Source organism: Gossypium raimondii, chromosome 2 (assembly GCF_025698545.1).
Source record: "Gossypium raimondii isolate GPD5lz chromosome 2, ASM2569854v1, whole genome shotgun sequence".
NCBI classification, from domain to species: domain Eukaryota; kingdom Viridiplantae; phylum Streptophyta; class Magnoliopsida; order Malvales; family Malvaceae; genus Gossypium; species Gossypium raimondii.
In genome coordinates this window covers 47,242,191-47,267,257 of record NC_068566.1, presented here as the reverse complement: position 1 = coordinate 47,267,257, position 25,067 = coordinate 47,242,191, and the positions used below count along the sequence as shown (strand labels likewise).

At 29.1% G+C, this 25,067-nt stretch overlaps 4 protein-coding genes across 4 annotated transcripts; all 4 read left to right on the top strand.

The window, feature by feature from the left end:
* Positions 1–1,837: 1,837 nt before the first annotated feature.
* On the top strand, positions 1,838–3,022 carry LOC105789291 (ethylene-responsive transcription factor 5). Its single transcript, XM_012616622.2, has one exon. It carries the CDS (start codon positions 1,939–1,941, stop codon positions 2,884–2,886), a length of 948 nt encoding a protein of 315 aa, XP_012472076.1. The 5' UTR covers positions 1,838–1,938; the 3' UTR covers positions 2,887–3,022.
* Positions 3,023–8,070: 5,048 nt separating this feature from the next.
* LOC105789289 (nudix hydrolase 8) lies at positions 8,071–12,494 on the top strand. Its single transcript, XM_012616616.2, has 9 exons — positions 8,071–8,411; positions 8,492–8,754; positions 9,257–9,322; positions 9,811–9,948; positions 10,058–10,135; positions 10,612–10,662; positions 11,149–11,183; positions 11,276–11,384; positions 12,172–12,494. The coding sequence occupies exons 1-9, from the start codon at positions 8,288–8,290 to the stop codon at positions 12,352–12,354; spliced, it is 1,047 nt and encodes a 348-aa protein (XP_012472070.1). The 5' UTR covers positions 8,071–8,287; the 3' UTR covers positions 12,355–12,494.
* Positions 12,495–16,192: 3,698 nt separating this feature from the next.
* LOC105789288 (deSI-like protein At4g17486) lies at positions 16,193–19,119 on the top strand. The gene is made up of 5 exons (XM_012616614.2): positions 16,193–16,347; positions 16,647–16,861; positions 18,043–18,330; positions 18,447–18,527; positions 18,782–19,119. The coding sequence occupies exons 2-5, from the start codon at positions 16,708–16,710 to the stop codon at positions 18,925–18,927; spliced, it is 669 nt and encodes a 222-aa protein (XP_012472068.1). The 5' UTR covers positions 16,193–16,347; positions 16,647–16,707; the 3' UTR covers positions 18,928–19,119.
* Positions 19,120–22,043: 2,924 nt separating this feature from the next.
* On the top strand, positions 22,044–23,944 carry LOC105789287 (putative RING-H2 finger protein ATL21A). Its single transcript, XM_012616613.2, has 2 exons — positions 22,044–22,701; positions 23,463–23,944. The coding sequence occupies exons 1-2, from the start codon at positions 22,092–22,094 to the stop codon at positions 23,624–23,626; spliced, it is 774 nt and encodes a 257-aa protein (XP_012472067.1). The 5' UTR covers positions 22,044–22,091; the 3' UTR covers positions 23,627–23,944.
* Positions 23,945–25,067: the final 1,123 nt, after the last annotated feature.

The following is a 25,067-nucleotide window of genomic DNA, read 5'->3' as shown; positions in this document are numbered from 1 at the left end:
AACCAGTTGAATCAAATTTTTTAAGAAAATAACTTTATTTTTTAAAACTTTTTAGTGATTTATTTAATTGAACTGGACGAATTAGACGAACGAGTGGCTTGACCGAGTTGACTACTGATCCGGTTCTGAAAACTTTATCCTCACCTAATCCTTTGTTCATTGGCCATACAGTAAAATCCTCACCTAATCCTTTGTTCATTGGCCATACAGTAAAAGCCATTGGGCATACTATTATATGAAGTACAAGAATGAGTTTTACAACAAACTTATTATTATAGTAAAATATTATTATAAAATATGTTTGTTTTAAAAAAAAGTTGACTATAAACATACAAGAGAGATTTAGTGTATACACTTACTTTTGTATATTTTTGTATGAGTAAAATTTTAATAGTTGAACCGTTTAACCATTAAAAATTAGATAAAAATAGTATTTTTTAACTGATACGATAAAAATGTTATTTTAATTATATCAATAAATTTGAGCCTATTACTAATTAGTAAATTTATAAAATGTTTTATTTTATTATCTAAATTCAAATGTTTTTTTTTTTCATAAGAAAAAGTCTACATATCATTCCAAATATATTAAAACAATAATTAAATCATCTTTAATAGAGTGAGCCAGACCTATTAAACAATAACTTCAGCTTCTATGGTCATAGTCCACTTTTACCGTTAACATATGATATGACCAAATCATCAGCTAAGAACATTCGTCTTCTACTTCTGCTTAGCCCTTCAACTTGATCATTAAAATATATCATATTTTATTATTGTCTAATGTTTTTATACCAAGCACAAGCTTTTTGGGAACCAATCAAGAACTGCAACATAGTTAATATATCATTTGATATTTGATTTTAATGGTTAATTTAACACTTAAGTAATTTTTTTGTTTAATTTGATATTTGACTTTTTAACTTTGTTGATTAATTTTGTACCGAGACAAACAATATAATGTGGCTCAATGAATATTTTCCATGTGTTTTAGTAAAAAAAACATAAGTACCTAATTGAGAAAAATTAAGGTACTAAATTGAGCATTAAAGGTAAATTTAGTTACTTGAATTGGGACAAAAAACTTAAGCATGAAATTGAGAAAATTCAGATATCAAATTGAATATTGAAGTAAAACTTATGTGCCAAGTTGTGACAAAAATTGAATACTAAATTGAACAATAAAATTAAACTCGAATATCAAATAATATTATGCATTAAATTATATGAAATTCATTAGTCTAAAAAGTTAACATTGTTAATTACAAAAGTTAACATAAATTTTTTCTTAAAAATTAGTCTTCCAATATAAAAAAGCCCATGTCAACATTATAAGACGGAAGGAGCACCTTTTTTTAATTGAAACTAATGTATTTATTGTTTGTAATAATGACTAATCCTCTTGGTGTTAATGCTTTTCAAAAAGATAAACTGTTGGCCATGAAATATGTTTCATTTCCACGGCGAAGGTCAAACCTCAGATATAGTTAAAGGATGAAGTGAGCAACCACCACATCACACCTCACGATTATAGGAGTATTTTTAAGGAAAAAAACCATATAAATATTTAAGTATCTATATTATATATTAAGCACTTAATTAAGTTGGTGTTACGAATTAATCATTTTATTATTTTGAGAAGAAATTATGTCCTGCAAGTATAAAAACTAAATAAAAATTTTAAGAATTATAAAGGGACCAATTTTTAAATTTAACATTTAAAAAAAGCACGTTGCTTCCTTCATCTATCCTCGAAGCTCCATTGAAATGTTTGAAAAGTCAAAAAGTTCAAATCTTCCTTTTACCCTATAAATACCCTTTCCACTCTCCCCTTCTACTCAACGAACTTCCAAATCTTCTCTTCTTCAATTTCAAATTTCCAATCCACAAAATTCAAATCCTTAGCTTCTTTTTGAAAAATTTTCAATTTTTTTTATTATGGAAGCAAGCAGTGAAGTAATAAGTGCGCTTCAATATATCAAGCAATATTTACTCGGTGAGTTTTCTCCAGTGGAATTAGGGAGTGTTTCAAGTGGAAATCAATGGTTGCCTGAGTCGAAACCTCGAGTTTCGACCCCTGGATCTGAGTCTCTTTTGAGCTCCGATTCGTCTCTGACAGTATCAAATTTTAATTGCCTTGACGATGATGATGATTTCTTTCAATTCTCTACCGATTTCCCTGGATTCCAATTTGAATCAAAACCTCAAATTATCGATCTCACGACACCTAAATCCCTCTCATTAAACGCCGGTGCTTTCGAATTTGAAGTCAAACCTCAGATCGCTCAAATTTCAACGACGAAACATAAAGTTTCTTCGAATTCGAGCTCTCAGAATCGGAAACGGTCGCTGAAAATCTCGTTGCCGCATAAAATGGAGCAGATTCAGTTCGGTAAATCGGATTTAGCTCAGGCAGAGCCAAGAGTCTCAAATTCCGAAGACAAGAAGCATTATAGAGGAGTCCGACAAAGGCCGTGGGGGAAGTTCGCAGCCGAAATCCGAGATCCGACCCGACGAGGTTCTAGGATGTGGTTAGGAACCTTCGAAACGGCCATCGAAGCCGCGAAGGCTTACGACCGAACCGCTTTCAAGCTACGTGGCTCGAAAGCGATCCTTAATTTCCCTCTCGAAGCCGGGACGTCGGATACAAGCGCCGACGACCTGGAGAGGAAGCGGAGCAGAGATGACGGCGAAAGGGAAGAGAGGCAAGTAAAGGCAGTGAAGAGAGAAAAGGACGATGAGGTGACAAAAACGAGAGAGAACGGCGAAGTACCTTTAACGCCGTCAAATTGGAAGACCTTTTTGGATTGGGATAACGACCAAAAAGGGTTTTTTAACGTGCCGTTACTCTCGCCGTTAAGCTTTCCCCAAGTTGTGGTTATATGACCACTATTTTGTCAGTTTTTTAATTGAGTGACGTGGATATTTTATTAAATTCGTTTTTTTTTTTTCTAAAAAAGTTGTATATATAGATAGTGTTACTTTTTCAGTGGATAATTCATTTTCAATTTACCTTTAAAAATTAAGTATATTCATGTAAAATATTTATTTTAAAATTTATGAAAAGTTAATCCTTTATTTTACAATACATAACAAATAGTCTATAAATAATATAAAATTAAACATCATATTTTAATTATTGTAATTAATATAAAATACTATTTTTATTCGAATGATAGTAAAAATTAAAAATTTTAATATATTCAATATAAAATATTATTTTATTTTATTTAATTAATACAAAACAATATTATTTAAAACAATAATTAATTAACATATATAAACTAATTGAAATATAGTGTTATTAAAAATTTCTAACAATTATTAAGCATTTGTAAAATCTATAAAAAATAATATTTTGCAAATTAAATTCTTCACTATTTAATTTGTATTTTTAACCGTTAATAAATTAGTCGTATTAATTTATAAATAATATATAATTAATAAACTAGTTATAAATTTTATATGAAATATAAAATTATTTATTTTATAGATAATTAAAATATACTATGTAAAACTAAAGTAATATTTTTTTTGTTTATTGTTGCCAGTGGAGGAGGACATGGGTTCGAGTACGCTAAAGCTTATTATCCTCCTATTTAAGGGTTAGAGAGGGGTTATGAATAGTTCTAGACATTGTATCAAAAAGATCTTATATGATAAGAATTAATGTTAAAAAAATATTTAATTTTTATTTATTTATAAGTATGATAGATTTTTATCAAGTAATTTTTTTAAATAAATTATTTTGATAAATATAAAATATAATAAATATTTAAAATGACAAATTTGATAATATAATGAATAACAAAAGTTATATTGGTTAGTTCAAAATTATACATGGGGAAGGATCTACTTACATTAGTGTAAAACTTAAAAGTTACATCTTTACATAACTTTTATATGATTAATATTTTAACGATCAAATCGTTGAATTTATTAAAATAATTGTACTTTTCATTCATTTAAAGTTTTGAATCGATTCGATATTTTTATTGTATCGATTTAAAATATTATCTATATTAATATATATTGAATGGTTGAAAGCTTTTTTACATAAAATGAATAGCTAAAAATTTTATTTTACATCAAACTTGATATGTATGATCTTTATAAATGAAGCATAAAATACAATGATTAGATTATTAAAATATAAAGCGTATAAAAATATATAAAATATATAAAATTACTTAAATTTTACACCGACATAAATCATTTTATTTCAATCCAAAATTAATTTAATCCATTAATAGATTTCACCCACACGTTGACTTCAAAACACGATATGTTTTCTAATGGTTGTCAATTTCGTCATTATATTATATAAATAAATGAATATACAATTATCCACATTGCAATGTTTATCAAAGTCATCTCTATTTTGAGGTTGAATTGTCAAAACTTGCCCTTATATTAATAAAAGAGTCATTCGAGTAAATTTGATGTGTGTTAAGTAATGTTTTAGGTATAGGTAAGGTTAGAGATTGTGTAATCCGAATCTTATTACTTAAAAATAAATAAATACAATGGTAAAATAAGGAAAATTGTGGGGGCGAGAGGCCCAAGGCCAAAGTCCATCACATAGATTCTCATTAAACACAAAACTAGATTAGGGTTGCGACCGAGGGTACAAAATCTCTGTGGTACAGATTATACTACACAAGTTGAGACCGTATAGAACTATACTTTTACTATTTAACTTTGATTAGGACATGATTTTTTAACCCTTAAAAAGATGTAGTTGAAATTACTCTTGTATCATTCGTTTTTCAACATTAGTGAATCTCTTATCTTCTATCCATGATTTTTTCTCGAAAAGATTTCCACGTAAAATCTGTATGTCCTTATTTTTTTTTATTACTTTACGATCGTTCTACCGTTATTATCGATATTTATTATAACAAGTATTCAATAATAATAAGAAGAATAATCGCAAATTACTTCAACCAAAATTAATTTAATCCATTAATAATTTTCAACCATGCATCGACTTTGAAACAGGATATGATCATGACTGATTCACAAAGATTTTCCTAACATTTTTAATCATTCTTATAACTATTACAATTTTATACATAAATAAACTCTTTGAAATAGTCGTCAATTCGTCATTAATTAATTATATAAATACTGATGAACCCAAAGTCATCGTCATTGACAATTAATGCATTTCATCAATCACCTCTACTTCTACCCAAGAGGTTGAATCGTCAAAACTTGCAATTAATATCAACTAATATTTGACTACCAATATATTTATATCTATATATTGACTCTTTGTTGGTATACTCCTAAGTTTTATAGATAAAAATTCGATTGAGTTTTAGTTCGATTTGTATGGGAATTATTGTTAATATAGAAGGATGTAGGTTCAAGTGCACTTAAAGCTTATTATCCTCTTATTTATGAGTTAGGAGGGACTATGGTTCGTTCTAAATATTGTATCAAAAAAAGCAAACAATGACGCTGAATTTAATTAAGACTTAAAGTGATTACTAAATACAAAAAAAAAAGAATATTATCTATACTATTATTTAAAATTTTGACTCAGTTGGTGTCATGAATCTATTGCGCACCAACTCGGTTAGGAAAATTACTAAAATGTCCATTGACATTTAAAATAAATTATATTATTTGGGGATACTTTAATATTTTATTTTTAAAAAATAACGATATGATGAAATTTGAACTCGTGCTAATTGCATTAGTAAAACCTTTACATTCACCACTCAAACGCTTTATTTTGATGTTTTATACATTTTATATTAATATGCATATTTTATTACTTCCATCAATTGTATATTATATATCTATACTATATATAAAATGACTGATGAATTGATGTCACGAGTTAACTTAACACCAACTCAATTATAAAATTACTAAAATGCCCGTATTGTAATGGGTAAATAACATTTTAATCTTTCTATAGATAATCTCTAAATAAAACAATTCAAAAAAATTATTTGAGAACTAAACACATTATCGATAAATTCACGTGAGAATCTCTTACCACTTCACGAAGAGTAATTATAATAAATAAAGAAAAACATATAACAAGCTAAAAAATACATATTCCAAATCATAGTTATAATAAATAAAATAAACGGGGGCCAATTAATAAATTTTAAAATTATGAAGGACTTAAAAATAATCTAAAAGACAGAACTTCGAAATTTGAACTTAAAACAACTATTTTAAAAATAATAATAATTAAACAACATTTAAGCTTTGGACTAAAATTGGGCTTGAGTCTCTTAATTTCATATTATATGGATACTACAATTGGATATTTTGACTTAAGTTGCTGGGTTTGGATTTGAATTTTAAAATTTAAATTGACTTTTGGATCGGATATTGATCTCGAAAACACATTGATTTTGAGTTTTTTCAGGTTTTGAATAATATAAAAATTAAATTAATTAATATTCAATTTAAAAATAAAAATAAAGTTTATTTTAAAATTTAATTATTGATTAATTTTGTGTTTTTTAAACACCCACACTCAGTGGCGCAGGCAGGGACGAGGTCCTCCAAAAATTAAAATGAATTGTCTCTTTAGCTGCTTTAGAAATTGCAAATTTTTAAATTAATTAAATGGTAAAATTGTATTCCGGCTCCTCTTAAAATTTACAATTCAATTAAGAACTTTTCAAAAACGAAAAGTTTATAATTTAATCCCTTGAAGTTTTGTAAAGTTTTACATAAATATAATGATTTTCTCTCAAAAATTTATAATTCAAATTCGGCTCCTCCATTTTTTTTTTTTGGATTTACTCTTGATTACACTGGAATTACTCCAATCCATTTTAAAAATTGATTCAAATAGAAATGAAGTAAAACTCAGTTTAATCCAACATTTTCAAAAACTTCAAATCCAAACTTTAAAATTCAATTTAGTCCTTAAGAATAAACAAAAGTTCAATTTAGCCCAAAACCAAATTTAACTGTTCATTGTCAATATATATATATAAGCCCAAACATTGCAAAAGCTAAATTAAAAATAGTCCAGACTAAATCAGGTGTGTGCAAATACATTCAAGCAATTTTATAATTTATCTTTTGAAAAGTTTAAAGCTAAAATTTCGTTCCTTTAATTTGCTTTAAAAAGTATATTACAAAAACAATATTGCCTAAATCTCCAAGTATATTACACAAACATGAGGTGCGGTTATATCTTCACTCGTGGGAATGAAATATATTTCATGATCAATCATTTACTTTTTCGGGAAGCACTTGCTACAAGGGGAATAATCATTGCTACCGGTGGTAGATGCCTTTATTTCGACCAAAAATATATAGGGTAAATTATACCCAATGTCACTAAACTATTAGTAAGCTTATGTTTAGTTACTCAACCTTAAAAAGTTACAAAATGGTCACTGAACCATTCGAAAGTTTTCATCTAAGACATTGAACCATTCGAAAGTTTTAATTAAAGTCAATGGGATATTAAGCTTTTTTCTAAAAAAACAGTTTGGCTAGTGAACTCTAAGCAACAATTCAACGATCAATACGGTTGATCCATATCCAACGACGAGTAGAAAACCATACCTTAGATCCAAGTGGATTGACGGTCAAGTGTTGAAGATCGAAGAAAAAGGGCATTTGGATTTTGGTTTGTAAATTAATATCGTGCAATGTTGTTTCATGAAAAAAAGACTAAATTGTAGAGGAAAAATAGCTTTCGCTTGGTGCAGACGATGTGAATAAAAAAATTTATAAAACAACAGTTTTAATAGTTCATAACTCAAATAATAACTTTCGAATAATTCAATAATATTTTACGAAGATAGAAAGGAAAACCATAATTTTAGGGTCTCCTTTTTCCTGTTTTACTTTTTTTATTCCCATGATAACAAAAACATATATTTCCAAAAATTTGAGGGTATTTCCCTCGTTTTCATCATATTTTAGCTGTGAATAAATGAAAGAAATTGGAGATATTATTCAAAGTTCTTCTGTCTTTACGTGTCATATCCATCAACGACAACCATTTCACACCACAAATTCAACAACACATATCACACTCTCTTTATAAAAAAAATCTAAATCCTTTCCCTTCATTTTAATTATAAACATATAGCAGACCTTTGGCATGTCTTTTTATGGCTTTTGTCTCCATTAAAACTCCTTCATGCATGCTTCAAAGTGGACTTTCGTTAAATCTTATAAGTTCGGATATTTTTATATTGATTATTAAACAGCTGATATCGTTAAAGCAGTTCAGTGGGGCTTATCATCATCCTCATTGTCCTAAAACTTTCAGAGCTTTCTTCTGTCATAAATGGAGTGTAGCTGCAGCAGTCTTTTGAGTTCAAACTCCATGGAAACCATATATTCAACCCAGTTTTCAAGTTTCAAGCCATTGTTTGATCTTAAATCCATCCCAAAGTTGACTTCTTTCAAAGGTATTTAAAGAAAAAGAAAAAAAACAACCCTAATTGTTGCTTCCTTGTCGGATTTGTTTCCTGAATGTTTTGTTTTTCAGGCATATCTGCAAAGGCTTCTTATGATACTTGTGTGCCAAAGAAAGGTTTGAGTTCCATTGATGAACAAAAACTTGGAGCTGCAGATTTGGTGTATCATGTTAATGGAAAGATCAATCCAAGTTATTTGACGAGAGATTTGAGGATATTAGATGGTTTTGATGATGAATATGGGGGTGTTATTGTTGATTCCGAGAGATTACCAGCTAACCCTAATGTTTTTGCTTCCATGCTTCGTTTTTCTGTTTCTCATTGGAAGGCTAAGGTAGTTTAATCCCCGTCTGAGTTTATCATCATAGTTTTCGTAATCAAATTTAATCGATTTAATCATGAAAGATTTTTTTTATAAAAAATTATGAATGCATGTAAATAAAAATAACATTTTCATCCATTTTTTAGATTTGGATTGGATTTGGGCTAGTTTGGTTTAGGCCCAAAAACATAAAATCCGGTTCTAAATGATTTGTAATTTAATTTATCTAATCTTTTTCTCCAACTAATACCCCTATCAATTTTCGATCTAACCGGTCTTATTTAAATAAACATGTTTATTATATAATTCAAAATTTTGATTTGACTATAAAAGTTCAGCAACCCCACTAATTAACCAATCTTGAATTCCGAATGAGATATGAAATCAAATTATTTGAACTTAAAATGATCTGAATGTAAAATTTATAAGATTTATATTAACCCGAGCCGAATCTAATGCGACTTTTCGGAACGAAGGATCTACTTGAAACTGATGTTAAGCCATCAATATGCAGGAAAAGAAGGGAATTTGGCTTAAGTTGCCGGTGGAAAAATCAGATCTTGTACCAGTTGCAGTCAAGGTATCTATCTTATTCTTCTAGATCTTAAAACCTTTAGATATGGGTTAAATTCTAGTTTTAATCCATGTATTACACTCAACTTGAAGATTTAGTCCTTAAATTTTAATTTTGCATAATTTGATCCTTATATTATTATTATTTTGTTATGCTTTGGTTCAAATCACTGATATCTTTTAAAAAATTTTTGAAAAATGCAAAGTTGAGCTGAAATTTTTTATAAGACAAATTGGTGGGAAATAATTATTTTGATAACGATAATTTCACCTTTTAAATATTAAGGAATTTCGGATTTGAGGTTCTAAAAAATTCCTTGTTAGTGATTTGGATTATACTTAATTAAAGTATAGAGATTAAATCTCAAGCCGGTACAATATAAGGAAAAAAACAACAACCATAATTTGGTCGTAGATATATTTTGGGAAAATTGAAAATTACTCCCCGAATTTTCACATTGTATTCAGTCTTTTAACAAGCCCCCAATGTTGCAGCAAGGATTTGAATATCACCATGCAGAGAAAGGGTATGTAATGTTAACATATTGGCTGCCTGAAGGACCTAGCATGCTACCTGCTAATGCTTCACATCAAGTAGGGGTTGGTGGATTTGTAGTTAATGATAAAAATGAGGTACCAATTTGCTAAAATTTTATAATTTCCTGGACCGCAATTTTGTTGCTATGTATAAAATTTTTGTAATTTTTTTTAAAAATAAAGCATTTGGAATGATGAATTGCAGGTCCTTGTTGTTCAAGAGAAACACTGCGCTCCATCATTTGTTGGCCTTTGGAAAATACCAACAGGTTTCATAGATGAGGTACTTGAAATTTTATAAAGTTTTAGATCAAAGAAGGGGTAAAATTAGGTTAAATTATGATTTCTTTGGTTCAAATAGTCAATTCTGTTAAAATTTTTTGCAATTTTTAAAAAAATCAAATCATAAAGTTGAGTTGGAATTTACTGTAAATAACAAATTAGGCGAAAATATTGATAACTATAATTGTAATACCGGTTGAACTAGTCAAGCTATTAGTTCGTCAATTCGATCGGTTTAGGTGGTCCCATTAAAAAATTTAAAAAAATAAAAATTCAGTTAAAGCGATCCGTACCAATTCTCAAATTAACTAGTTCAAAATTCATTTCTAAACCAATACCTCAACTAATTCTAAATCCAATGGATCCGACCTATCAATTTAATCTAATTCAAACAACATCGATAATTTGACTTTTGAAATAATGATTTTCTGAGTTTCGGATTTTTAAAAATTTCGTAACTTTTGTTTGGTATGGCAGTCAGAGGAGATTTATGCAGGAGCAGTAAGAGAAGTCAAGGAAGAAACAGGGGTAAGCATCTTCCAATTTGATATTAAGTTTTAATATGGTATTTGTATTAAATTTTTATTCAATTTGGTACTTAAAAGTTATATATATTGATATTCAAAGGTAGTAATGTTAATTTTAAATTTTGGGATTGATTTGATAAATTTTGAAATTTTCATGATTTTGTTAGTAGACTACCTTTAATGCTAGCTACTAATTTTTTAATTTTACATTTAACTTGTCAAATAAAGTCCAATGAATATAATTTAATTCGGGTTTTAGAGTTGTTCGATAAAAGTTAATTATTAATATTATTAGTTAGTTATGAATTTTCATTAAATCAACTATAAAATTTGAATTAAAGACTAAAAAGTTGACACTACTGCCTTCAGACGTCAAAATGTACAACTTTTTGTCAAATATAAGTACTACGCTGGACAAAAAAACACAGATACTATATTTAAAAAAATGTTAAATCCAAGTACTAAATTCTTTAATTCCACTTTGCAGATTGATACTGAGTTTCTGGAAGTAGTAGCATTCAGGTAACATATTACCAAATCAATCAATTTATTCATGTAATAGTATGTATGTATGTATGTATGATTGATGATGTTTGGTTTATAACTTATCACAGGCATGTTCATAATGTGGCCTTTGAAAAATCAGATTTGTTCTTCATCTGCATGTTGAAGCCTCTATCAACTCGGATTATTGTCGATGTTCATGAAATTCAAGCAGCCAAGGTAGGTATATACTGTAGTTCATATTTGAATATGTATAGGATATAGATGCTTTAGGTAATTAACTCTCCCAATTCATCGGTTCGGGTTAATTTTGGATCAAATCAATTTAGATCATGTCAATTTAAGTTTTTAAAGTTTTTGGATAATTTAGAATTTTTAGAGTTTTAAATTTTTAAAGTTTAAATCATTTTGGGTTTGGATGGTTTCTTATTCAGGTCATTTCTGAATAATTCGGATTTAGATCATTTCAAGTTGGAATTATTCAAGTTTATCGCATGAGTTTGTGGCTAAGTCATTTAGATCTGAAATTCAAGATTAGACCATCTTAAGTATTTAGGTTTGCCACTCAGGTTTTTGGGTCGGGTCATTTGGGATTAGCAGTCGAGATCGGGTCATTTGGTTTTTCCACTTGAGTTCTGCGGTTATTCGAGTTTTGAATCGTTTTAGGTTTAGATAGTTTCATATTCAGGTAATCTCAAGTTCAAGTTATTTAGGCTTGCCACTTGGGTTTTTGGTTTGGCACTCGAGATAAAATCATTTCAAGTTTCGATCATTCAAGTTTTGGGTTAATCAAGTTCAAGTTATTTAAGTATGTTACTCCGGTTTTTGGGTAAGATCATTCAAGATTAAGTCACTTCATACGTGGGTCATTTTAAAATCTAATAATTTCATGTTTAAGTACTTTTCAATTTTGAGTCACTAACTTTTCACTATAAAATCAAATTGAAATTTAAAATTGACTCATTAGGGATGTGTGATTACTAATTTGGGATACCAATGCATGCAGTGGATGCCACTAATCGAGTTTGTGGAGCAACCATTTATCCAACAAGATTCTATGTTTAAGAAAGTGATTGATATTTGCAAAGCTCGCCTCGGAGGGTGTTATTGTGGCCTATCCGTACATCAATTGGCATCTAGATTTGATGGCAAAATATCCACTCTCTATTATAATTGTATAGACAACTAAATCAACTTTTGTGCATATTCCTAATCATGTATAACCTCTATTTTATACATATCTTTTTATTGTAAATGCACCCTTTCAATGTAAAATTTCACCATTTTTATTTTGTATAAGCTATTTAATGTCACTAAATTTTTAGTAAATTTATATTTTAATCATTCAACTTCAAAAATTATAAAATGATCACTGAACTATTTGATAGTTTTCATTTAAGCCAATGAACTATTCGAAAGTTTTTATCTAAGTAACTGAGTTGTTAAGGCTTTTTCCTTTTTAAAGTTCGGCTAGCGAGCTCCAAGCAATGTTTGACGGCGATCGGTGTAGTGGATTAGTACTCATTTTACTAGTAGAAGAACATACCTTAGATCCAAGTCGATTTGACGGTCAGTGTCAGAGATCGAAGAAGAAAGTTGTTTGTACTTTGGTTTACAGATTCGTGACATTCGAGGTTGTTTTATGAAAAAAGACTAAAGTGTAAAAGAGGGGGGAAATGAGAGCTTTCGATTGGTGTAAGCGGTGCGAACACAGAAGTTCATACAACAACGATTTTAATAGCCAAGTGACTTAAATGAAAACTTTTGAATAATTCAATGACCGTTTTGTAACATTTTGGAATTGAGTAATTAAAACGTAAATTTACTAATAGTTTAGTGACCTAGGGTGTAGTTTACCTTCTTTCTCTCTTTCTTCAAGATTGGAAATATTGTGTTGGTATAGAAATAAAATTATATAAATTTGCAAGGGTCAAAGTTTAAAATTGTTTTTGTTATCTTAAATTGAATTGTTAATTTTATGTTAAAAGGTCCCTGCCATTGGCTGCTCCTCTGTCTATGAATTGTTAAACGATTAAAAGGAATTCTAAAACGGTAAAATTATAGGTTTAGTCCTGTAAAAGTTATAAAATTACAAATTAATATAATAGTGAAATTATGTTTTAATATTCGATTCAAGTAGATAGCATGGTTAACTAAGATTATTTTTAATATATGTTCGGAGGTTTTTTATTATTAAATTACTTTTTAATTTTCATGTTTAGAACCTTTCCATATTTGATTAATGGGCAAATTATTTTCTTAATTTTATTAAATCATCATCTTTAAAAATGGGTTAAGTTTAATTAATATAAAATTACATATGTAAAATCATAGTTTGAATGAAGTTCAAATACGGGATTCAAATAATTAATCCTAACCAAACGAGTTAAAATAATTCAATTATATGTACGAGTTCAAATCGAATACTCATCCTTAATTTTTTGAATTAATTTCGAATTCAAATTTATTACGATTCTAAGCATGATGTGTCTCAATTACAAGCCTAATTTCAGACATTAAAATCTAATTTGTGGGTCAAGGTTTGTATTATTTTGAGACAAGATTGGCCATCTTGTCATTGAATGAAGCCATGGTTTCTTTTCAAAATAACATTCACCTTAACTATTTCTTGTACGTATCATCTCTAAATTATTCAAGCAATCACAACTATATTAAAACTCTTTATAAAACTCCAAAGAGAGTGGAAAAGGACAAGTTTAAAAAAGAAAGGTTGAAATTAAAGTTGTCTATGTTCGGGTCAAGTAAAAAATTTAGGTTCGTTTTTTAGGTTTGGGTTCGGGTCCGATTCGAAATAAAAAATATATATACCTAAGTTGTACTTAACAAGCAAATGCCTTTAAAATAGTAACAAAATTAATACTAAAACAAGAGTTATATAATATCCAAATAATAACAACAAAACAGTACTAATATAATTGCAAAATAATAGCAAAACAATGACAAAACAGTAAAAAAACAAAAATATTTTTTTTCTTGCAAATTTGGGCCAGGTCGAGCCCAGGCAAAAAAAAGCTTACCAAAGGCTCGGCCCGTTTAGAAAACGGATCTTGTTTTTTTTATCTAAGCCAGTTTTTCGGGCCTATATTTTAGCCCAAACCCTTTCACTTTTCAGACGGACTTTCCGACCCGACCCATGGGAAAGTCTAATTCAAATATTTCAAATAAAAATTTTATAATATTATGTGCAAATATTATATATAGACTTTTTTTAAATTACTCTCAATTTAAATTTCATCATGTATAGATTCTGTCGAAATTTATAGATATAAATATATTCCGATTTTCGGTCCATTGTACTTTATATTGACCGGTTATAATTTTAATTAATCAGAAATATATTGTTTGTGATTTTATAATTGTGATTCATCCGTAATTATACTTATAAACTCTTTCAAAGATTTCAACCAAACACCAGATCATATAGTTGGCCTACATGGCTAGATTTAGGCAGTCATCCCCATGTTCACTTACTTGAGCTATCTTTACAAATTCATGCATTTGAACCCTTCAAAAATCATCCGCATTGATAAAAATGTGATATTTTGTATATGATATTTGTGAGAAATTATTTTATGAAATCTTTCTACCAAAGTCTTCTTTTAATTATTTAATGATATTTCGATAATTCTTTTCATGTCATTAACATATATGATTTTGGTTTTTTTTTACTCAGAACTCTAAACCCTAAACCTTGAACCTCGAGTGGTTTGGGTTTGAGATTTGAGGTTCGAGGTTTAAAATTTTAGATTTGATGTAAAAAATTACTAAATTATGTGTTAATAACATGAAAAAAATTATTAAAATATTATTAAATAATTAAAAATAGACCATAGATAATGTGATAGGAACTGAGAAGAATGATAAAGTAATTTTTCTCTATATTTCAATGTATATATATACCATATATTTCAAATATATATACAGAGCTGAAGGACTTGACTTTTTTAGGCTAAATTACCAAAGAAGCCCATGAACTTCTTTTTATTAGAGTAGTTATCAAAATCCACAAAAATTATAAAGTTTAAGGGCTTTTTTAAATATTTAAACCATTTTATTTATATATAGCTGTATTCTTGCATTATTTATAGGGTTTATGCCTTGACACAATAATTAAATAAAATAATTATTAATTTTACTAAAACTGTGGAAAACTTAAAAGCAAACGAAAATAGAGATCAACAGTGAAAAGGACGATTAATAAATTACAGTAATGATTCTAAATTTCAACTATTTAAAACAATAAAATAGCAATAAATTGAAATTAGTTTAATAATGCTCTAGTCCTTATATTCTTAATACATTTAAAATTTAGCCTCTCTATTTTTAATTTCAAAATTTTAATTTATTTCCTCTTTTAATTTAATAATTGAAGTCCAGTGGAAGTTAGGAAAGAAAATTGATCGACTCTCTACTTTTTTAAAACATTATTATTGATGCTAAAAGATGGTAAGGAGGAGATTGGAGTCGGTTCACCATGTTTGTATGGAGATCCATAAAGATCAAGTAATCTAAGAAGGCTATGAAGAAAGAAGAGCTTGGGGAAGAAGATAGTAAGGTTGGAGTTAGAGTACTGGAGAATGAGAGGAATTAGTTTAAGATTAATTTCCATTGTCACATGCTGGTCTCTTCTGTGATTCCTTGTTAAGCCAACAATGCGATATGAAGTGAAGTTGCTAGGTTTGGGAGTGACACGTGATGGATTTGGTAGTGAAGTAAGATGGTTATGGTGCTCAAGCGAGGGTGAGCATAATATGTATAACAAGTACTAAATAATCTTAAAATCCAGATTAAAAATTATAAACCTTACAATTTTGACACGTGTAATATCGGTAACATAAGCAATTTTTATTTTATAAGATTAAAAATAAAGAGACTAAATTTTAAAAAATAAACAAATACAGGGACTAAGAGAAAAATTAGACCGCTAAAATTTCAAAACACGAATTGAACTTTCATTAAAAAGATTAATTAAATAAACTGAGGATTATTTTACTTGTTCATGTCAAACAAATTAAAATCTTTGAACTTTCAATTTAAAAAGAGTCCCATTTGATTCATGCTTCTTCTCTTTTTATCTCTTTCTCCAGAGATCAAGAGAGCTGCTTGAAATTTTTACTTGAGAAAACTCTCTTCTCCTTTCTTTGATTTCTCCTCTTCTCAGGTGAGTTACAATGCTTTATACTTTCGTTTCTTGTATTTTTTTTCTTTGATTTATAGCTGTTTTTCTTTTTAACTATTTTAATTTCAAATTTTAGTTACCCAAAAATTTTCTCGTATTTCTCTCTGGGGTTTCTCGGAAAAACCCAGAAAATTTTACCCAAAGTGGAACCCCTCCACCCCAACACTCAAAAAGCTGTTAATTTTTCATTCTTTTGTTGCTTTTTAGGGTTTTTTTTGCATTATGCTAAGTAGTAGAGAATCATTTGTATAATAAACTGAAATTTTGATTTCATGGTGCAGAGGATGAGGAGCTTGTGATGTAAGATTGTAGATTCTAAGGTTAATTTTTTTTAAGGGGGCAATGCAGTTGCTTCAATTGAATTCGAGTGTTACAAAGGGGCAAAGCAATGGAGGAAATAATCGTGCTTTGTTGTATCTCAATGTATATGATCTTACACCTATAAATAAGTTCCTTTACTGGTTAGGCCTTGGTGTATTTCATTCTGGGATTGAAGGTATCGTTTCGCCGATATGTTGATTTGTGTTAATTTTCTTCCTTTTTGAACTTCATTGTTATGCTTAGATGTGGATAATGTTGTTTTAACTTCATTGGCATTGCTAGTTTCTGACACTAAGTTAGTTGATAAATAGCTTTCAACATGCAGACATGGCAGGGTTTAATGTGGTTTTTTGTTTAAAAGCTCTTCATACACACATGTGCGTGCGTGCAAACATATATATATGTTTGTGTATGTGTATGGAAATAGGATCTAATGATTCATTAATGTCCCCAAATATGTTAAAATCCCCCATTGTGAACTTCTTAATGTTGTTTTAAGTTGATTGGCATTGCTAGTTTCTGATACTAAGTTAGTTGGTAAGTAGCTTTGGATGTGCAGACATGGTGGGGTATAATGTGGTTTTTTGTTTAAAAGCTCTTCATATATATACACGCACACGTGCGTGCGTGCATGCGTGCATACATTTATGATTCATTAATGCCCCCGAATATGTTAAACTCCCCCTTTATGAACTTCATTTTGCTGCTTAGATGTGGATAATGTTGTTTTAATTTGATTGGCATTGCTAGTTTCTAACTCTAATTTGATAAATAGCTTTGAACATGCAGGCATGGCAGGGTATAATGTAGTTTTTTTTGTTTAAAAGCATTTCATATATATATATATATACATGCACACGAGTGCATGCATACATATATATGTGTATATGGAAATGGGATCTAATGATTCATTAATGTCCCCCAAATATGTTAAATCCCCCTTTAGGATCTTCATTTTGCTACTTAGATGTGGATAATATAGTCTTGAGTACTAAGTTGATTTGCATTGCTAGTTTTGGACACTAGGTTATTTGATAAACGGCTTTGGACATGCAGGCATGGCAAGATATAATGTGTGTGTGTGTGTTTTTTTTTTTTGTTTGTTTGAAAAATCTTTATATATATATGGAAATGGGATCTAATGATTCATTAGTCACCCCAGATATGTTATGCAATTTAAAAGTTAATCTCATTTTACTATCATCACTGTTTTATGAAGTTAGTCCATAGTCTTCATCTCATAATAATTTGTTATTTATTAGAAGAAAATGTTAACCTTCGACTTTGTCTTGCTTTTTGTTTTCAAAAAATTTTTCTGTGGGGTTAACGTAGTTTGCTGTATTTGCTGCCAATCAGTATATGGATCGGAGTACGGCTTTGGAGCACACGAGTACCCTACAACTGGGGTGTTCGAAGTAGAACCAAGAAGTTGTCCTGGTTTCATATTCAGACGATCGGTATTGTTGGGCAGCACCGACATGTCTCGTTCAGAATTTCGGTTATTTATGGAAGAACTTTCGCAAAAATACCGTGGGGACACGTATCATTTGGTTGCTAGGAATTGCAACCATTTCACCGATGACGTGTGCATGCAGCTCACTGGAAAACATATTCCTGGGTGGGTAAATAGGTTGGCTCGATTAGGTGGGGAAACTGCCTACTTTTTTATGTTTACGTCATCAAATAATCTGGATTTTGCGAACCGTTATTATGCTCCTGCAGTTATACCATCTGATCAAATGAGGTTTTTGATGTTTCAGGTTCGTTTTGCAATTGTTTACTTCCAGAAAGCATTCAGATTCCAGCAGTTTGGCATGTTCCTGATCGTCCAGCATTTTCCGGTATGCTATTTCTGGCTTATCATGTCTTTCCATTAGTTTCACCAAACGAGTTCTTATTAGCACTTCTGTATCGGATGAATTTATAATCGGCTTGCAATACGGTTCAAAAACTTGGTCACTTCTCTTACGGTTTTGCGACAATGATTACACATTGGACTTTTGTTCTGCTACAGATTCTTATGTTTAAATTTTATCAAATCTTTTATAAAGATTGTGTTTTTCTTACTTTTTGATCACTATATTTCCGAATGCAGATGATGAGAGATCGAATTCGGCTGGAACTTCTTTAACGGGGGAGAGCGAGGAAGAGGAAGCAGATCATCATCTACTGACAACACCGAATATCGATGTTGCATTTCTCAAAGAAAAGCCAGTGAGGATTGCCAAAGAACTCCTATGAAGGTCCTTTCTATTTGTTGTTCTTCAAATGCATGGTCCCAAATGCATCACAGAACATATATATATATTATACCTCTTCATTTTTATTCCAAATTGTATGATCAATTGATCATCATTCCATAATTAATTCCTTTACTAGTGTGGAAAGATTTTGATTTTGATTTTGAAAGCCATCATCACTTTTAACCTTCAATTCATGCCATCATGAATTAATTCCTTCAATTCATGAGTTGTAGCTAGATGCTAATTTGAAAGCATTCCCATGCTTTGATTCTCAAAATTTTTCTAAATTTCAGTGCCTAAAATAAAATCTTTTGTGAATGTGGATTTCAATTCAGGTCCTTTTATTTTTTAATTATATAAAAATGGTCGAATTTTAAATTCAATCCATGTACTATGTTCAAATTTAAATATTTTATTCTGATTAGAATGCGAATGTAAATTTAAAAGAATTATTATTATGGTTAAATTTTTGTTAAATTTGAATTTATTACAATATTATTTTTTTATTTTTAATTATTTTTAATTATATAAAATGGTTGTACTTTAATTTCAATCCATATATTCAAGATTTGATTTTTATGTTCTTTTTATTATAAATTGATACCTCAACATTTGTTATGCATTAATTAATCTAAATATTTTATTCTAATTAAATATATATATAAATTATTATTAAATTTTTGGGTAAACTACCTAATTAGTTACCCAACTTTTCATGCAATATCTTTTGATCATCCAAAAAGATCCTTTCAATTTAGTCACTTTGGTTAAAAAAAATTATCAATTTAGTCATCTAAACTCTAAATCCCTAGTGTTAACTATTCATTTGAATTTCCAAAGATTTTTATTTTGAATTCCCCCGCCATCTCTTGATGGTCATATCACGAGATTAATTAATACATTTACTTCAATGAAACCTTGACTGCTTGTTTAATCTTCAATAGAAATTAACCTGTGGTTTTTCATATACTACATGAGGAAGAAGATGAACAGTGAGAGTAAAAAAAGGGTTAAAAGTGATGATGTGGCACTTACCATTAACGACAGTTAGGAATTTAACATTTGGGTGATTAAAATGATAATTTTTTCTAGCGGCAGTGACTAAATTGAAAGGATTTTTGTTGGTGATAAAAATGAAAGAGTTTGAAAAGTTGAGTGACCAATTAAATAGTTTACCCTAAAATTTTTGTTAAATTCAAGTTTATTATTTTTTATGACATGATTATTAAGGGAGCACCTTTTTAAAAGTTTAGAATGTCACACCAACAAATTAGAAGAATAGAGGGACTAAATTCTTAAAAAGTAAAAATATGGAGATTCACTTCTAAATATATGGAGAGTACAGGTACTTGGAGCATACTATTTAGTCTAAAATCAATTAACTCGAGTGTGAAGTATGGGTCGAAAACTACTAGTATATGTTGCTGTTGTGGACAAAAATGAATGGGAGAAGAATGTGATGGTTCACATGGTAAAAAATATGCAGAAAGTGGGGTTGAAGGTGTTTCCCGATATGAGAGCCAGTAAGAGATTTCCATGGCAGTCCTCATTTAAGTTTTATGAGACAAGTGTGGGGTATATAATACACTTGTAGATGATGGATAGTTTACGTGTTTGTAGTTATACAACACTTTGATTAAATAATCTTCAAAGTTGACCGCACAACATTTTGGTGCGTGATGATCGATCTAATGAGGCCTTCCAAGCACGATGAAAATATATATCAGTTATTTATATAATTCTCCGACTTATTCTCATTACGGAATTCTATTTCTATTTCGGGTTTTTCTATATTTTTGGTAGCTTTGATTGGGACTTACCAGTTTGCACATACACTTTAAAGCCCCGTTGAGATTGCTTAATGCTGGAAACTACATAAAGTGGTAAAGGATGATTCCTTAACTACTGGATAAGTAAATACCAAACATTCAATGGCGCAACCAACACGAAAGCAATCTGCTTTTGTACGGCAAAAATAAAGACAACCAAATTATTGTGGTCCATAATATTTAAAATTAAGATAGCAATTTCCACAAACCTTAAAAGGGGTGTATCTAGTCAACTTTTATATGAAGAAAAAACAAATCTTAATTCTATACTTAATTTTTTTTTTCAATTTGGTACCTAAAATATGCATCCGTTATATTTTTTAGTCCGTTTTCTGATAAACGTTAAAGAAAATCTTATTGTCAATCACAAAGCACCATGTGGCGTCTTTATATACCAAATTGGAAAGTGATTGATACATTAGGTACCAAAATGAGAAGATAGGTATACTTCAAGGGCCAAAATGTGAATTAAGCCTAAAAAAATTATAAGCCTTTTTGTGATATTTTAGTTCAGGTCAGTTTTTAGATTCCGATGACTTTGGGTTGACTAATTTGGTTGGGTCATTTTGAGTTTAATTTTTTTAATTTTTATGATCAAATTAAATTTGGATTTGAATTAACCATATTGGATTTTTGAGTTTGGGTGAATTGCTCTTTAATTTAAGGATAAAATTCAACTAGTAAATTTATATTTTGATTTTTCAACTTTAAAAAATTATAAAATAATCATTAAACTAGTAAAAATTTTCATTTAAGTCACTAAAATATATTTTAAGTTTTTTTATTATCTTTTAATGAATTAACCTTAGCCTCTCCTTATTACCATACGACCTTCTTTGTTTGCATCGTTAGCACTAATCGAAAACTCTTCTTTCCGTATTCTCTTTTATAATTTAATTTTTTTATGAAATAACTTTGAATTTCACAAATATACAAACTAAAATTTGAACAATTTTCCTTTTCTATAATCTTTACGTCGATTGTCAAATCGACTTGACTTTTAAATATATTCTTTTACGTGTCAACATGTATTATTCTACTATATTAATTATCAAACCATTACTTAAAACTCACCTATCAAATTTAAAAATAAAAAGAATACTTAACAACTAGTTACTTAAATAAGTGAATGCGGTGGATTTAAAACTTGAAAGAAACCCAATAAGTCTTTTTTTTAAGGTCAATGTTTCCACGTCTCTGCCGGTCCTTGTGTGTGTGCTTGACTCTTCACTCTTTTACACATTTTAACCCACCCCCCCCCCCCCCCATATGGCTATATTTAACCATAAGAACCCCCAAACTCCATTCCATTGTTCTTTACCATTGTTAAACCATGAATACTCCCTTCATCTTCATCTTCATCTTCTTCTTCATCCTTTTCCTCTCATATTCAGAAGCAACAAAATGTGGATCAAAGGGTCTCAATATCAAGTCCCCTTTCACCCTTTCACCCTATCACAATAATGACCCAAATTTCAACCTTTATTGCCAAAACACCAACACCACCATGATTCACTTCCCTTTTTATGGCAATTTAGTAGTCAAATCTATTTCTTATAATACAAGGAAATTAAACCTTATCGACCCCAAAAGCTGTGTCCATGAAGTGTTTTTAAACCTCAACCTTTCATTAACTCCATTTCGTTACTACTACGTTGTTAGGAATTATACTTACTTGAATTGTTCAGTTCCCATTAATGGCAATTCAATCCCTTGTTTAAGTGGCTATGGGCACCATGTTTATACTGTGGAACCGACTGTTAAAGTTCCGGATTCTTGTAGGGCGATTAAAACTGTTGAAATCCCATTTGGTTATAGTTCTTATCTTTCTGATAATAGCTTTGGTTTGGGGCTAACTTGGGAGTTGCCTAAGCGTGATGATGAAGACGGTGACGATGGCTTCGAAGAGGAAAGAACTTGGGTCCATCTGACAACCAAAAAAGGTCAATTTGCTCATTATTTATTTATTGGTGCAATTTTAGTTTTGGTCCCTTTATTATTGTTTAATTAGGGATTTAGTCTCTATACTTTAGTTTGATGAGGACTCAACTTTTATAATACAATTACTTAGTCCAAATAGTTGTTAAGTACTTGGATTAAAAGGTTAGTGTATATTTTAAAAAAATACTGCTTTTATAGCGTCGTTTTCATATTGATTTTGGGATATATCATCAATTAATCCTTAAATTTGGTAATTTTTCCACCTTGATCCTAATTTTTTCATACTAATCCCTAAATTTGAGATTTTTTAATTTAATCTCTAATTTGATTCCATTGAGGTATGATGACATGACACTCTGGGATTATGCCACGTAATCATATGACTTTTTTATAATTCTTTTTGCATTTTTAGATTTTATATATATATTTGAAATCCATATGTGATGGCATGACATAGTCTCATAATATCATGTCATCACACCTTAATAAAATTTAAAGTTCAAGGATCAAATGTTGCTTTTTTCTTAATTTTTTTATATTTTGAGAGGGATGTTTTAAGAAAAATAATAATACTCGCATCTTAACTGAAATAGTTAAGAAATTATAAACGTAGAAGGACCAAATTAAGACAATTAAAATGCAGGAATTAAATCCAAACTTTGAGCATAGTAGAAGGACCAAAATCAGAATTTGACCTTTTATTTAATATAAGACTGGTAGGCAAAATTGGGAAATTCTAAATATGGTTTATTATTGATTGCAGTCCCAATGATAGCAGGGTTGGTACTTTTAGCTGCTGTTGGAATGGCGATGAAAATGAAGATCCTTTATACCAAAAAGATATCGGTTTCAAATGAAGATATGGAAAATCAATTTTCAGAGGACTTACTTGCACAACAACATAACATCCCTCAAGCATTAGTGTAATGATTGTTGTTAGGAAATTTTACTCTCTCTTTTTTTTTTGGGTGATCCCCAGTTTCCTTTTTTATTTCACCAACTTAAAAAAAATACAAAAAAGTTAGATAAAAAATCATAGAAGCCCCTGTACTAAGTTAAGGACTACATTTTGTCCCATCTACTAAAACAGGGGTAAATTAGCCATTTTAGATTAGATTAAAAAGTAAAGTAGTCTTTTTTTTGTTAAAATTTCGTTCATTTCTTTTGTAAAAAGCCAGAATAATCAAATAGTACTGTCACGTGTACCTCATGCAGATATACATGAATTGGTTTTTAACATTAGAATTGGATGAAATTTTAAACAAAATGACTAATTTACTCTTTAATTTAGTATATAGGAACTTTTTTTTTAAATATATAGGGCAAAATGTAATTTAATTTTTAAAATATGGACCTCTACCATACTTTTACCAGAATAATGAAATGTTTTGGCAATTTTATGCTTCGGATAATGTTTTTCTGTAAATATGTAATAAAAATATTTCGTTTTATATGATATATGTGATGATGAAAATACAAATCAAGAGAGTTCATGACAAATGTATGAAAATGGCTGGGAAAAAGGTGGTTGGTAGGCCACAAACATTAAACTTTGTCTTCAATAATTTTAACCCGAAATGATTTATGCCTAAAATAATTCAAACTCGAAATAGCATAAATTGAATAATTTAAATTTAAAATAAATATGAAATTCAACCAATCAAAATTTGAATTTATTCAAACCCGTAATAAACTAACTCAAATATATTAAATCTCAAACTTTAATAACCTAAACCTAAAGCAATGTGAGCCCAAAACAAACTAAACCAAAATGATGTAAAAATTTTAAAATTCAAATTGGCGCAACTCAAAATCAATCCAATCATGTCAATAGTTGTAAGGTTGAGCATGATCATGGTTAAATCGAGCTAATCGAATTATTTTGGTTTTCAGGGTTTAAACAATTTTTTTAATCGATTTTTTGTTTTTGAATATTCAAAATGAATAAACCGATTAAGCATTGTATCAACCAAACTCAATCCAGTATCCATACCCAACCCAATATTTAAATATCTAATACCCTTATATAAACCAACCCAAAAACCGACTCAATTAAATTACTCGAATATAAAATTAATAACCAAAATAAAAATTCCAACTTATTAATTTATAAATTAATTTAATCTACATATAGAATAAAATATTCAAATATAAGAGTATCGATTAAATTAAATTAAGTTATCCAATTAATTTAATCTAAAAATAAAATATTTTATCAAAATGAGATCTAAATTATTTGTTATTTTTCTAATATATGAATATATATTCATCGATTATGAAAATAAATTCATTGAAATACAAAGTATTGTTTTTAAATATTTTATAATAGAATTTTTTATTTTTATATAAATAAGTTGTAAAAAGAAAA

Coding starts and splice junctions, on each gene's coding strand:
- LOC105789291 (XM_012616622.2), top strand. CDS start 1,939: ATGGAAGCAAGCAGTGAAGTAATAAGTGCGCTTCAATATATCAAGCAA.
- LOC105789289 (XM_012616616.2), top strand. CDS start 8,288: ATGGAGTGTAGCTGCAGCAGTCTTTTGAGTTCAAACTCCATGGAAACC. Junction 8,412..8,491: donor AAAGTTGACTTCTTTCAAAG/GTATTTAAAGAA, acceptor TTTGTTTTTCAG/GCATATCTGCAAAGGCTTCT. Junction 9,323..9,810: donor TTGTACCAGTTGCAGTCAAG/GTATCTATCTTA, acceptor CCAATGTTGCAG/CAAGGATTTGAATATCACCA.
- LOC105789287 (XM_012616613.2), top strand. CDS start 22,092: ATGAATACTCCCTTCATCTTCATCTTCATCTTCTTCTTCATCCTTTTC. Junction 22,702..23,462: donor CCATCTGACAACCAAAAAAG/GTCAATTTGCTC, acceptor TATTGATTGCAG/TCCCAATGATAGCAGGGTTG.
- LOC105789288 (XM_012616614.2), top strand. CDS start 16,708: ATGCAGTTGCTTCAATTGAATTCGAGTGTTACAAAGGGGCAAAGCAAT. Junction 16,862..18,042: donor ATTTCATTCTGGGATTGAAG/GTATCGTTTCGC, acceptor GCTGCCAATCAG/TATATGGATCGGAGTACGGC. Junction 18,331..18,446: donor AAATAGGTTGGCTCGATTAG/GTGGGGAAACTG, acceptor TTGATGTTTCAG/GTTCGTTTTGCAATTGTTTA.